Below are 14,689 nucleotides of genomic sequence, written 5' to 3'. Positions count from 1 at the left end.
AAATAATCAACAATCAAATCAATATTGGTGTCATCAAAACAACACCCAAAACCCAATATTACATTTTCAAACAATTCGTGCGGACGTTTCACAGGAAGTGGAAGGGGCGATAAAGGAAGACAACACCCCGGGCAGAGCAATACTGACCTGGAATCGGTTGTTTAGACCATGAAACGCGCTCAGCTGATGTAACTTTCAGCATCATATTTGACCTCAAGTCAGTTTATAAGAGTGGGCCGATTCGGGGAGTCAGGAAGTCCACAGTGCGCGAACTTCTGACAATATTCTCCCAATGCACACAAGTAATAATAGAAATTGGGGTTGTATTACACCGACGTCTAATTAATTTGTCATCTTCCCGAGACCATGGACAAACTTCGTCGTGTGCTAAACGGCCGAGAAGAGAACGAAGAACTTGGTCTCACGACTCAGGTAGCGCATGATTGCAGTAAACTGCAGTATACGATGCTAATGGGCGCAACAGTTTCAAGTAACAAGCTTTATCTTGATAGAACTGCACTAAACGTACTGATCCGCCAATAATTGATGATAATTACTTTTTATAATCCCTATAATGTTAATCGATGGTTGTCGATGCTGTGAAGTGTACTGGAGTTTTTCAGTTCGGTCAATAATGTCCATTAAAGTTTACACTTCTCTGCTTTATATACATTTCTATATTTTTGTGTTTATGCGTTTATGCCTTGATGCTTGTTACATGCTATCCAAAGGATGCTAAAATAAGGTAAGAATCTGACGTTACACTCCATCTTGTCACCCGATCAGTGTATTTTTTAACTTTAGTTTATACTCGAGTTCATCATGTGATTGACTGATGATGAAGGCAGTTATGTGAATGAGATGACACAACTATTCTATAATGTATTCTATAAATGACAACTTGCCTAAATTGGGCATTGTACAGGACTGTATCAGAAAATTTTAATATTGTGATAAAGTTCTTTATTTTCTGTAATGCAATTGAAAAACAAAAATGAAATTAATAAAAGGCTTGCAATATTTCAGTTTTTTTTAATTACATTACAGAAAATAAAAAACTTTATCACAATATCCTAATTTTCTGAGACAGTCCTGTACATATATCCACGCCAGTGCAACATCTCAGCATGTCAGAGGTTGCAGAATCTGGTTAATTGTGTCTTCTAATTGGCAAGTATAGTGTCTTTTGTGATGTAGTATTTGAAATTTCAGCAAGTATAAAACGCTATCAGGAAGTGTGCAGCCCTCAGTGTGGATGACATAAGCTTTTTGTATGACTTCCTCCTTTTGTTGTCACTAGGTCCTTGATGCTTCCTCGCTCAGCTACAGCACCAGGGTGAAATGGTTTGTCATATGCTTCGCCTCAGGCATCTTGTGCTCAATACTTGTGAGTGCTGCCGCCTTGCTTTCATATTTCATTAGCTGTCTGGTGTGTATTTATTAATACCCTGGGGATACAGCACAAAATGAAATCAATGATATCAAGAAAACAATCCTTGTGTGTTTGCAGTGAATTTGTCCTATATCATGCGATCAAGACCTAAAATGGGCCATGGGTTTATTATTTATACTGTTGCCAACTGTCGATTAATGCTCAAACCAATTTTATAATCAGTATACACACAAAATCATGATGAAAAGCCTGTTTTTGGTATCAAAGGGAATCATATTTTGTCCTTATCATTATCCTTATTTTTTGTATAGTTGCAAATAAAAAAAAAAATTGTCCCCCCTTATTTTCACTCGCTAACAGAAATGATTTATTTTTTTTACATTTCAGGGCTCAGCTCTGCTGTTCCTTCCAAATGGAATCAAACTCTTTGCCGTTTTCTACACATTGGGCAATCTTGCCGCTCTTGCCAGGTGAGACTTAATCATAGCGAGGCATATAGTGAGGGGTACTAAGATTGCTAACATTGACAGCTTGACATTATTTTCCATGTTTACTCTTTAGGAAACTAGGTCATAGCCCAGGTTCTAATCCCGAGCAAGACAGGATCACAAAAAGCAATTTTAACGTTCCTATTATGATACATGACAGTTAATGACTTTCTCAATGCAGTATGTGTGTGTATCAGCCTTCTGAGCATCAGCGCGGTGCCGACAGAGTCTCATCTAGCAGATGTGACGCTCCACAGGCACCATCCTCCCACTCATAGCTCAGCTGAGCTGTGCTTTGTCATTGGGGGAAGCTTCCGTCAGGATGCAATCACTGACGTCATCAAAGTATCAGGAAACTTTGATTGTGTTCTCCTGGCGTGGGGTTTTAAATATTGAAACGATATGTTATGTTGGCCAGTGGCCACATTTTTAATTGTTTGGAAATAAATGAATAAATGCTGCCATAAATTTGATTTTTTTGTTTGTTTATAGCTTAAAAATCGTGAATGAAATTCACCTGTAATATTTGATTTATTCATGAAGATACTGTGTAACTAGCCTATCTTGTCTTCAATAGTACCTGCTTCCTTATGGGACCAGTAAAGCAGTTAAAGCGCATGTTTGAGCCAACTCGACTAATAGCAACCATTGTTATGCTGGTAAGAACATTGTTACTGGCACCGCTATCTTAATGTTTTCACAATGTCTTAATTCTGTTAAAACACATTTTCAAGGACTAGACCGTATAATGTGAATGTTACAGAGAGACTAATAACATTTCTTTCATTTTCCCAACAAGCTTTGCCTCGTCTTAACTCTATGCGCAGTGTTTTGGGTAAGTTGACAAGAGGCAAAGTGCTTTTCATTGTTTTGATGGAGTCTTTACAATGCTTAAAATACATGTTTTTTTTTTTTTACAGTGGCACAAAAAGGGATTGGCCATCATCTTTTGTATTCTCCAGTTTCTCGCAATGACGTGGTAAGTGCGAACAATAAATGCCCAAAGTGTTTTCTTTAACATTGACCAAATTGTTGAAATTGTGGTTGGCCTGGGATTTGTTGCATTTTGTGCTTGACTTGTAGAATTATATGAAACATTGGCTACAGCAAAAAGGACAGTCTTTGCAGCGGTCCAATTCTGATTGTTGGTAAAAAGCAAGGCGTTGGGAGCATTTAAGAGCTGAGAAAGCTGTGAGATGCATAGATTTGCAAGATTTGACATTTTCTCCTGTCCTTGCATACTATTTCCAGTGTGAATTGATACACTGTTGGCACTTATGTTATCATATAGCACCCCAGTGAGAGAAACTGCTGAGGCAGAGCCAAGGGGATTTTACATTGTGCCCTGTGGTCAGTTTGCATTTTAAAGGAGATTAGTTCAAGTGACAACATTCTAACTATTGTTACGCTTGCAAAAAGCTTTATGGCAACCTGAGTGGAGAAAATGCTGATGCACGTCATTGATGAGCATTTTCATTCTGGCTTGTGGTCAGGGACAGACAAGCATGCTAACAGTTGCTATGCAAACATGATGTAACAATTTAGTATATCTGTCAGAATAATTAAACTACCACGGAAAACGCAAGGTATGTGTCTGAAAAGCAAGTTTAAGCTGTGTGTTTAAAAAAAAGTGTTTGTTGATTCAATCTTTCCGCTGATATTGTACTTTACATTGATCTTCGTAAGGTGTCCGTATAGTTAAGCTGTTATGTTATCTTACCCAGATATGGCGCAATGTTCAAAACTGCGGTGAAACCTGCACCAATTCCTGCAGATGGAATGTAGTAGGCTTAGTTTAAGTCTTGTCTGATTGTTTGCCAGCTAGGTCAGTGTGGTTTTTGCCAGGTGGTGCCTGACTTGGCGTGGACCTACTTTAGTCTTACTCAGACAGTATGTGGTCCTGGCAGGTGGAAGATAGACAGTTTTTATTGAACTGCTTTGTCTGTTCATACTCAGGACAAAGCCTCTGTACTTGGCCATCGTAATTTATAATACACGTCATCTCATTCCATTTCCATTTACTTTTTCAACTGAATGGCTGGTGCAAATGATATATCAACATTCTTAACTGCCAAAATAATGTTAATAGCTTTTTAGCAGAAGAATGGAGTAATATCAGTTGGCATAATAGTAGTTAGTTAGATTCTTTGGTTGAGGACTTGTGGGTGTCAGTGAAAGACCTTGGAAAGCTCTGTGGGTGGAAGAAAAGAAAAAAAAAAAGCATTTTGTCAGCATGACTGTCCATGTCGCAACAACCGTCAATTTCACCTACGTCTGGAACATGCATTTCCGCTTTTGCCAACATTCCTCAAGGCATCACCACGGAAACCACTAGTCACACATCCCAGGCTCATTCTGCACAGACACTATGGTAGAGTACACGCCCACGTGAAACGTCTGCGTGAAACATAGCCACTGACCCACACACTAGACTGGGCAAAGTTCAGATTTGCTGCAAACCTAAGACCGGATCACATGACCTATGTCTGTAGCAATACTAGATAGTCTTTGGTGGAGGACAAACAAGAAACGTGTATATTTTTTATTTTATTAGATTAATTTAGCACAAATGTGCATACAATAGCACCCATAGATGTTAACAGCTAAAAACTACTGTTAATGGCTTGGCTAGCTCAAGCTATTGTTAATCATCCAACTGCTGTCGATTCCTCTCATATTTGACATATGTTACCAGGGAGCTTTATAAAATAGTCACTAACTACACTCTTTAGCCCACAGTCTTTGGTCTTGTTTTGAAATCTCTTCATTGGCACAAGGATTGATATTCTGTACTCATGATAGTACTGATCTTAATCTAGTTCAGTTACAAATGCAGTACTCTGTTTTGTGTTTTTCTTTTCTCCCACGTTTTAACCTTTACAACCCCACCACATGCCAAATATGTAAATCAAGCATATAGTAAAATGTCAAATTCTGCTGAGAGATCATGTGTGTAAAGGGCATTTTTATAGAAATTGTATCTTACTCTATATTGTCTTCTCTGTTTTCTTTTTTTTGTCATTCAGGTACAGCATCTCCTACATTCCTTTTGCCAGGTAAGACAATCATGATGAAAAGTGATGAGGGATTCTCCCATCTGCAGTCCGTCCTCATCCATCCATCCATCCATTTTCTGAACCGCTTAGTCCCCACGGGGGTCGCGGGCGTGCTGGAGCCTATCCCAGCCGTCATCGGGCAGTAGGCGGGGGACACCCTGAACTGGTTGCCAGCCAATCGCAGGGCACACAGAGACAGACAACCAATCGCACTCACACTCACACCTAGGGACAATTTGGAGTCTTCAATCGGCCTACCAAGCATGTTTTTGGAATGTGGGAGGAAACCGGAGTGCCCGGAGAAAACCGACGCGGGCCCGGGGAGAACATGCAAACTCCACACAGGGAGGGCCGGAGGTGGAATCGAACCCGCACCCTCCTAACTGTGAGGCGGACGTGCTACCCAGTGCGCCACCGAGCCGCCAGTCCGTCCTCAATGTTTTTTAAAGTTTTTTTTCTTGCCCTACTAAGCCAATGACGCAAGAAAGAGTTATCTTTGAGACCAGTGAAAAACATGTTTTTATTTACTTCTAAACGTCCCACTGTTTGCTTTCTCCATTTGGAGGTAATCCTCCCCCCCTCCCCCCTCCCTCCCTATACTACTCATTCACCCCTCTTAAAAGTCAAACAAATTGATGCTTGTTGTTTCACAGGCGCTTTGTTGCGTTGTGACGTTTTCTTTTGTCATGATGTATATTTTTTTTCTCTAATACAATAATACCACTCCCTTGGCCAGAGCTAGGTCTGACGTAGCTCTAATTAGTTTATCCCTCGGCAAAGGGATGCTCTAAGGAACATTTTCCTGAGATCTGGACATGAAAATGAATATTAATCTCATAAGCCCTGGAGCTTGTTGCCACCATTTTAGATGTGAACAATGGAGAGTGTAAATGCCTCGAACACATACTGACAATGAATACATTTTTGGTATTCCCCCAGTCGTGACAGTTAAGGCAGACATTACTACCCGTCACATTCCTCCATATGGCCATCCTCCAAGCACAAGCACGAGGTGTGATGTTGTTTTGCCAATCCAGATGCGGGCAGGATTATGTCCAATTTGTAGAGTGGATCCCTCCACCCAACAAAGCCTGGGTACTGTGTGTGTTTTGGTGACCCCATAATCCCTCCCAACAGCTGAGAAACCTGCTATAACCTCCCCGTAGTCCCCCTCCCCCCTTGTCCAAAAGCTGACAACAAAACAAAGACGGTCTTGCATGCTGCCCTTCCCTTCCACAAACCAAATTCCTGAGAATAAAAGTTTGACATTCTAATGCTCATTTATTGTTCATTTTGCTCCTTGTTTAAATATGTTGGTCAGCCCATTAGTGTCCTTCGTTGACAAGCTTTTAAAAGCGAGGTTACTTTTTATAACACGCTCAAACTGAATTAGGGCCACCCACGACACCTTATGGCAAGAGGACTTGATCCTTTAATGTGTTTTACCTGTCTTCCTGTTTATAAGCTTCCTCACCGAAAGTAGGTGAAGAACAGAATCATGCCATATGTGCAATTCCCACAGTGCTTTGAGGCTAACATTGCTCTACATTTTCATACGAAACGGGGGAGGTCTCAGATGTGTGTTATTTATTCATGGAGTTGTGAAGTGATGCAAAAAATAGCATCAAGAGAAACAAAAAAAAAAACCAAACCTGAGGCAGATGGAAAAAGATGCTGGCGTACATAGCCAAAGCTTGAGAAGGAGCAAGGCTCCTTTCTCGCAAACTGACCTCCCCTCCCCCCCAAGCCAGGCTATGATTCACCCCCCTTCTCCTTTTAACCTTGACGGGCTTCACACCTCCTCCACTGAAATGTAACTGAGGCTGCAGGCGAAGTCTGCATAGCAACGCTCTCATGGCAAGAACAGAATGTGGCGAGGGGAACGGAGATGGCAATGGTTTGTGGTTGCCATGGCGATGACTCCTCTTGCATCATTGCTCAACACTGAGCACCTGGCAAAACGGGGCCCCACCACTACCATGAACATACGGAGCTTCCCCGCCAAAACATTCTCACTTATTTATGAGATGCCTCACCCGAATTATAGTAAGATAGCCCGGAAGAGCTCTTTTGTCACTTTGCATTTTACATGCATGACAGCATTCTGTCCTCTGGGATGTCAGCCCATTTATCCCTGGATGATTTGGGGGCTTCGTACGTTCCATAAGATTTTTCCGTTACATGGCTGTTCATCATAAATTGTATTTGTGTGCTTGATCTAATTAGACCATTTGCCTCCTCCTACAGAGACGCTGTGATGAAATGCTTCACTACCTGTCTGAGCTAAGATTCTGGAGTACACTCTTTCATGTAGAGACTGGTCCTCATATGCAACTGCAAGAACAATAACTCTACAATATACATATAGTTGTTGTTTATTTCATTTTTTTTTTTTACTGCTTATTATAGTGGCCTTTTTGAGTTAACTGAAGGTCTATTCCTTGGATCAGATTTTACTTTTGTACTTTATGCTGTGAGTGCATTTAATGCTTAATATATTTAAAGATAAGATAGATATTTCAGGTTGGTTGAGGCTGCTTGAGTGCTCATAAAGTAATTTAAATTTCCTGTGCTTCGCAATCCACTATACAAGGGGGGGGGGTATCCTTAAATACGGCTAATCTATTTATAAATTAAGTCTTGCTTGACGTGTGCTTTCTTAAACTCTATTCAAATTAGAACACGGACACTGCTGCCAAAACACATTTCGGTTTTTGTCTTCATATGAGCGTCTGCCTTCTATGTTTTAATAGAAATAAAAATATATAATTGCCCTCGAGCTTATGAGGCACTGCTTCAGCGATTTTTGCACTGGCATGTTTGAACTCCACAGCTCTTGAGTTTTTCCAGTTAAACAGTGTAAAATTAGGTGCACATGTTGGAAGGCTTTGTGTATATTAGCCCCCTCCCCCACTCAGTAAATGACATTAAAATTGAGCATTTTAAAATTTGATTCTCAGCCAGACGCAACAATGACCCATTTAGTTACGCTTTTCTGAGCAATGTGGTTTTCGTGACCTAATAACCCAATATAGCTTCCAACAGGATCCTTGTGTGCTCCAGCATGATGGCATCATAGCCTTTGAGAATTGAGTTGTCATGACAACCTCTGCCGGAAGATTCATTACTTTAGCTACCCCCATCATAGGTGCAGATTGTTCGTATTATGGCGACAGAAAGACATATGCTTTTGTATGAAAATACAACAAAACACGTTTTTCATACACAAAACCTGACATTTTACAGGTCCTTTGTTCTTTATTTTTAAGAAGTCACATGTGCTCTTTCCGTAACCCAAACAACTGCATTGCAATGAGTGTTGCGCAAAGACCTCCCCTCATCATTTTGTTAGGCTTTTGCAAAGAAGGATTATGGACAAAGTCTCCCTTCAGCACAATTTATTCAAGTAACTTAAGTAACAAGCAAATCTCTGAAATCTGAGGGGTCAAATATTGCTGCAGAATGAAGGCATTCATTCATTCATTCATTCATTCATTCATTCATTCATTCATTCATTCCTAACCCAAACCCATTTGGTCTTTTTGGATCCCAAACAAGTTGTAAAGAGGAATACAAAGGTATACGACAGCACAAGCAGTTTAGGGGGATATTAAAATCATGGAGAACTATTATTGTAGTCTTAATACATATTATGTTTGTATTTCCTTATGTAGTCCTGTTTATAATGTGATCATCTGTACACTGAAACATTGTAAATGACATCTGAGGCTCTCATTCCATGATGAGGTAACCAATTATGTGCAAAATGCCTTAAATTGTAAAAATACCAATTATGTGCAAAATGCCTTAAATTGTAAAAATAAAATGATCAAGCAATTTTTAATGAATACAGATTCAGATTCCTCTCACGCGAAACCCTTACATTTTTAATCCACTTTCAGACTGTCAGAAGTCGTGAAATCTGAGAGTGTGAGGAATAGAAATCAATGTTTAGATAATTGTTTTTATTATTATTTCTCCCCTGGCCGAATCCTTCATGGTGCCACAATAGACCCTCAATTCACATGAGTAAAATGACATTTATTGACTGAAGGGTTCCAATCAAAAGTATGCGCGAGCCATACTTTTTTTTCTTTTAATATTTAATGTCCAGCTTGTCAAGGGACCTATATAACAGGCCACAATATTAGAAACGTGTAGCCATAATTTTAAAATAGGCGGGGACAAATAGAGGAGCAATCCAACTTTAGGAGGAAATTATCATCCTCTCTTTTCCATCGTGGCAAAAGAACTGAATGTACTGAGTGTATTTCCATTAAAACCTTTGATCGCACATTTCTACGACGCATGATGAGACTGGGATCAATCGTTCCCAAAGACTTTTAAAATCCGTTTTACGTGTGGTGTTGCTGAACGTTTTTAGAGTAGTACACGTTCTTTCATGTGATATGATGACAGCACCAGGACTGAAGCGGACCCCACTCATCTCACACTTTAGTGTGTATGATTCATATTTCGTTGCGTGTGATATGTCTCTCATCGGAAGTTAATAGCTTCATGACATCAGCGCCTCCTCGCAGTGTCTTTGTTTGGCGTTTCTACTGACCACGCCCCCTCGCTTTTGCTACCATAAAGGCGTGGGGGCATGAGTGCTCGCAGCGGAATTCCACGCTCACTTGTGTGGACAACAGGTGCACCCACTCCGGATGATGCTCTAAGAGTGCTGGTGTCGATTTGCACTTTAAAGCATTTTTTTTTTTGCACATTTTTATAACGCAGTTTGCGTTCTGAAAATGCCTTTCCCACCTATTAGTCTCCAACAGAAGATCCCGTCTCCTGCAAGGGATCTATTCAGCAAAAAGAAAAGCAGTGGTGAGAAGAGAGACTCCGGGAAGGAGAAGCAGACCACATCGTGGACAACAGCTAATTTAAGGAATTTGGGGCGCAAGACACAACAAGAGAAGTCTCAAACCCCGTCGCAGAAGGAGGTGCCGGGAAAATGCTCGTGGCTGACCTCGACTAAAGCTCAGGACTCAACCGCAGAAGTGAGGCGCTCCTCCTCCGCGCACTCCGGTAGACCCCTCGCAAGCAAAGAGGACGCAACAAAGAAGGAGCTCCAGTTCACGCTCAGCCTCACACCGGAGGCTATCCTCGTCATTCAGAAGAGAAATCTGGAGAAGCAGATGCTGGCGAAGCAGCAAAAATGCTGCGCTTCCGCGGACTTCCGCCACAGGCGCGTCTTCCCGTCCAAAAAAGCATCGCAGGGGAGCTCCAAAGGCGCGCAGGTGACCAAGCTGGAGGATGGGGAACAGGACATCACAGCCATCGTTAAGATCTCGCTTTTGAACGACCAGCATAAATATGACGATGTTGAGTATGAGGAAGAGGACGGAGACGTAGACGAGACTGTGATGAGGAAATGTAAAGAGTGGCTCAAGGGGGTCGAAAGTGCAGCAGCTTTGGGAAAGGTTGACAAACTTTCTGCACTCCCTCACCTTAAAGGCTGCTGATAGCTGGACACAAGCCATGAAATAACTTCATCTTAATTCATCTCCAATAATGCAATGAAAACTCAAAACGTCTTCAGGTTGTTTGGAATGAAAGATTACGGAGGAATGTCTGCTGGCCCTAGAATACTTCCCCTAATGACTTGAAAGTGCTGCGTTTCAAGCTTCTTACGTTTTTTTTTTTTTTTTTTTATGAATTGGTGGAAGTTTGAATTCAGTGATTTGCACATACAATTTTTATTTCCACTGGGGGCGCCTCTTGTGGTTTAAAGCAGGGATTTTCGCTGAAGGAGCCCTTTGTGTGAGAGAACAAAACGCTGTCAACAATTAGGTTTTATGCCCTGCTGCTAAAACCAAACAACGGTCTTATTTCCTATCAAAAGAGGCTTCTATATTCTGATGTACAGTATTTATTAATATTTGTACCTTGAAATTGATAATGTGTGCCATTTAAAGTGAAGGATTTTGTACTATCCACACAACTTCTGAATATGATTGTGCCTCATGTTTTGTATGATGTTGATTTACTCACTTTGACTTTAGTTGGATATCAGAGGCTCTTTGTTGCCATTGTAGCTACCTGCGGCCATGTGGGCATTAGTGTACTAAGCCTCTTAGATTTCCTACTAAGCAGGGTTGACCAGTGTACTGTCGGGGCCAGGTACTGGAGCTCCATCAGGAAATTGCCTCTCATTTTTGTATTACCCAAGTAAACAATGCACATCACCATGAGACAGTGTCTTGAGACTTTTATTTTCTTTAATACTGAAGTGTACAATTCCAAGCAAGTGATTGATGCAAATGTATTTATTGTTCAAGCCCAACTCGGTCTCCTTAACATGAATCCAAGTGTCCATTGAATAGAGGACAGTGTCTTGCAACAATAACGGATGTTTGAAGTAGGATGCAGTCAAGATTGAAACCATTTCTGTATTCACATGCAACTGAAATATCTACTGTAATTTGCAAATCCAAATTGTGCATCAGCATTTTTTTTCTATTCTTTGTAACTTGGAAACCACAATACACTCATTAATTGTACTTTATTGCCTTTCTAACATTAATACATTTCTGTGATTCTGTTAGTTTCTCCAGACTGCTCCTACATGGTGACATTTTGCTCCTAAAATTTGGTGCAGCTAAAATTTTGCGCCTGAGCAACCGGTAAATTTGCGAAATTGTGTAATGTCCTAAGTATGTCACTAAGTGGGAGTGTAAGGCCAAAATTCCAAGAAATTGTAAGTCATTTGTATTTGTCCATTGTTTGTGTGATACTTTGATTCATGGATGACAGGCAGTGCTATTCTTATTCTGGCTGAAGAATGTAGTCCATTGATGCCACAATATCCCAGTGATGAAAATAAATTCTTCTAACTCATATTTTGCCGATTTTAATAATTAATGTACATTTCTATGAATCTTCCCTGCTTCTTTAAATTATTTTAGCTTAATGAGCAAAATGGTCCAATTGTCTCTGGTTTGAATGGTGCTTCTCCAGAAGACTCAAAGAAGGACACTTGAGAATAGTCCAATGTTTTGCTCCCAACCAATCTTGGATATTTTTAGCTGTGTTTTAGGTCATTATCCTGTTGCAAGACTGATGGCCTGTGACTGAGACACAAGGCAGCATATACTTAGTAACATGTCAAGAACAACAGCCAGTGCTGTAGATTTGCAGGTGGTGAACAAACAAGTGAATGCATGTCCGAGCTATTGCAGATATCACTGTGTACAGACACACAAAGTGCATGTATTGTAACAGCATGCAGCAGGCTGAGATCATGGCTGAGAGCTCGTACCAGGACTTAACTGCCCCTTATCCCCATGATGCCCTGCTGCTGATGATACTATCTGACTCGGTGACGCAAAATTGTGTAATCCTTTACATTAAATTAGCCTTGTTTATAGGCCTCAGAGCCTCCCCTATACTCACAATACTAGTATTCAATGTTTGCTGGGGGCTTGAAGTTGGCCTATTCATTGAACTGTGCATTAGGTCTGATAACAATACACTGCTTAATATCATTGTCATCAATTTCTTATCGTACTCAGTCATCTTGGGCAATTTCTTTTTTACCTGTGCACTTTTGGGGTCTTCTTTTTTTTCATGGCCACCTTAATGTGGCATTCATCTTAAACTGTCAGCATGACACACTAGACCAGACCCTTATTCCTCAAGTGATAGCTGGTAGCATTGAATTGTAGATACGTGCTGCCTCTGGCTCCTTGATGACACAGCAGACATTGTGCAACCGGTTTGATAAATACTGTGCCTCAAACAGCTACCGTGGATACAAATAATAATAATAATAAACTAATAAAAACATCTCAGGGACAAACACCGGTCTTAAAATGCAATCAGCTCATTGAGGGACACAGAACTTGGAGAAAATACACCACGCGAGAATAGTTAGAATCATAAAGCTCAGTGTTGCATCTTCAATTTAAATATTTACGTTTCTTCAGGGATTTTATTAAGTGCATGCTATTGAACGCACTTGTATTATATATTATTAAAATGTCCTGCAGCGCCACTGCGTGGCTTCTTGGTGCATGTATTGCCTCAGAGACGCTCTTCCTCACCATCATACTGCTTTGCGCGAACAAAAGCTCCATTAAAAATGTTTCGCTGTGCAGCACGGAGACAAACCGACAATAAACCACACAATGATGGCAACCAGATGAAAGACATTGTTACATTAGATCCAGATATAGTTGAACGTTAAATGACTTTTTAACAATTGACAATTGAAAACGCAAAAGTACAAAAGAAGGCATTTTAAACAATGCGATAATTACAATAAATCAACATTTCAGTATTTTTTTAAAAACATGTAATCAGGAAACACGCAATAACACTGAATAACATGACAGAGGCTAAAGTTGCAAGGGTGATCTTGCTTTACTGGGTAAACGTCATTATCTCGGTAACTACATTCAATAATAATAATAATAATAATAATAATAATAATAATAATAATAATAATAATAATAATAATAATAATAATAATAATAAATGAACGAATGACATTATATGTACGTAGATGCATGTCTGTATTGAAAGACGATTAAAATTTTGGGCTTGACACCTTTTCAGAAAAAAATGAAAATAACGGATTAAAAAAGAAAAATAGCACGTCCAATCCCCCAACAAATCCATTCATCCATCCATTTTTTTTCCTGCACCATTTAGCCTCACTAGGGTTGTGACTCGTGGGTGTGCTAGAACCTATCCCAGCTGACTTTGGGCAAGAGGCAAGTTGACCTTGAACCCAATCACAGTCATTGTCAAACAATGATTATATTTATAAATTATAAATTATGATTGTGGTGTCTTAAAACTGCGGGAAAAAGTAAGATGAATGAAACTACCAGATAAACCAGAACATTAACACACAGTGCATTATGGGTATTTAGGTCACTAAACTTCCTGACTGATGAGCCAGACTTATTACCTTTCTCCTAGTGACACTTTCACTGGGCTCAAATACACAAAACTCCAAATCAAAGCGCATCTGTTCTAACTGTGATTCCGACACGTTCCCCTTCCTCAAGTGGCATGAATATTCCTGAAAACTATCACAGCAGTACATCTGCAACTTTTTATCTCTTAGAAAAGAGAAGTAAATGATTCCATAAACCTGTTGTAACTTTTTCTGGGGCCAAATTAAATTTTTGGAGTTATATTTGAGCTTGCTCGGGAAGGACTCTCCTGGGTTTGACTTTGATTTTGACTCTCTTGCAGTTGTGACGAGGTGTGAAGAGAGCAATAAGCTTCAGAGAGCGTCCACTTTGGAGGGGGGCGCGGGGGTCAAACATGAGAGAGATCCTGTCTTATCTAGCCCTCCTGTAAAAGCAAGTCTTCTATACAGAGGATGTAATTGTCCCCTCTAATGACTTGCACTTGGCGGGGAGGAGACAAAGAGAATGCCATAAAGAACTTTAGAGGCCTTTCAGTACAAAAACCTTTGCCTTGAACTGCTCAGCAAATGAAACTGACTGTTGTTTCCTTACCTCAGATGGAGAGGCTCCATCATACAAACTTCACTGAAGTGAAGCAGGACCAAACAAGACGAACGCAAGGACACCTGCGGAGGCCTAATTGGTCCTCGCTGCCATTAATGGCTTCCTGTGGCTGCGTGTTTACTTCTCATTTGTTCTGTGTGTTCTGTTTCCCAGCCACTGACACAAGGGAGACTCACTTTAAATCTCTGTTTCCCACCATCGTCTGACTGGCTGTCTTCTCTCCGTCCACTGACCGTCTGCCATCTTTGGATAGAAATG

The 14,689-nt window shown here is 40.4% G+C and overlaps 2 protein-coding genes across 2 annotated transcripts; both read left to right on the top strand.

Annotated features, from left to right (window-relative positions):
• The first annotated feature begins 200 nt into the window (after nt 1-200).
• sft2d1 (SFT2 domain containing 1) lies at nt 201-8,785 on the top strand. Its single transcript, XM_049735477.2, has 8 exons — nt 201-432; nt 1,301-1,387; nt 1,781-1,863; nt 2,459-2,540; nt 2,681-2,716; nt 2,802-2,860; nt 4,908-4,937; nt 7,185-8,785. Exons 1-8 carry the CDS (start codon nt 367-369, stop codon nt 7,222-7,224), a joined length of 483 nt encoding a protein of 160 aa, XP_049591434.1. The 5' UTR covers nt 201-366; the 3' UTR covers nt 7,225-8,785.
• Nucleotides 8,786-8,929: 144 nt separating this feature from the next.
• Nucleotides 8,930-11,785, top strand: prr18 (proline rich 18). The gene has a single exon (XM_049735476.2). It carries the CDS (start codon nt 9,692-9,694, stop codon nt 10,406-10,408), a length of 717 nt encoding a protein of 238 aa, XP_049591433.1. The 5' UTR covers nt 8,930-9,691; the 3' UTR covers nt 10,409-11,785.
• Nucleotides 11,786-14,689: the final 2,904 nt, after the last annotated feature.

This window comes from Syngnathus scovelli, chromosome 12 (genome assembly GCF_024217435.2).
Source record: "Syngnathus scovelli strain Florida chromosome 12, RoL_Ssco_1.2, whole genome shotgun sequence".
NCBI lineage: Eukaryota > Metazoa > Chordata > Actinopteri > Syngnathiformes > Syngnathidae > Syngnathus > Syngnathus scovelli.
The sequence above is the reverse complement of the archived record's forward strand: the minus strand, read 5'-3'. Positions and strand labels throughout refer to the sequence as shown.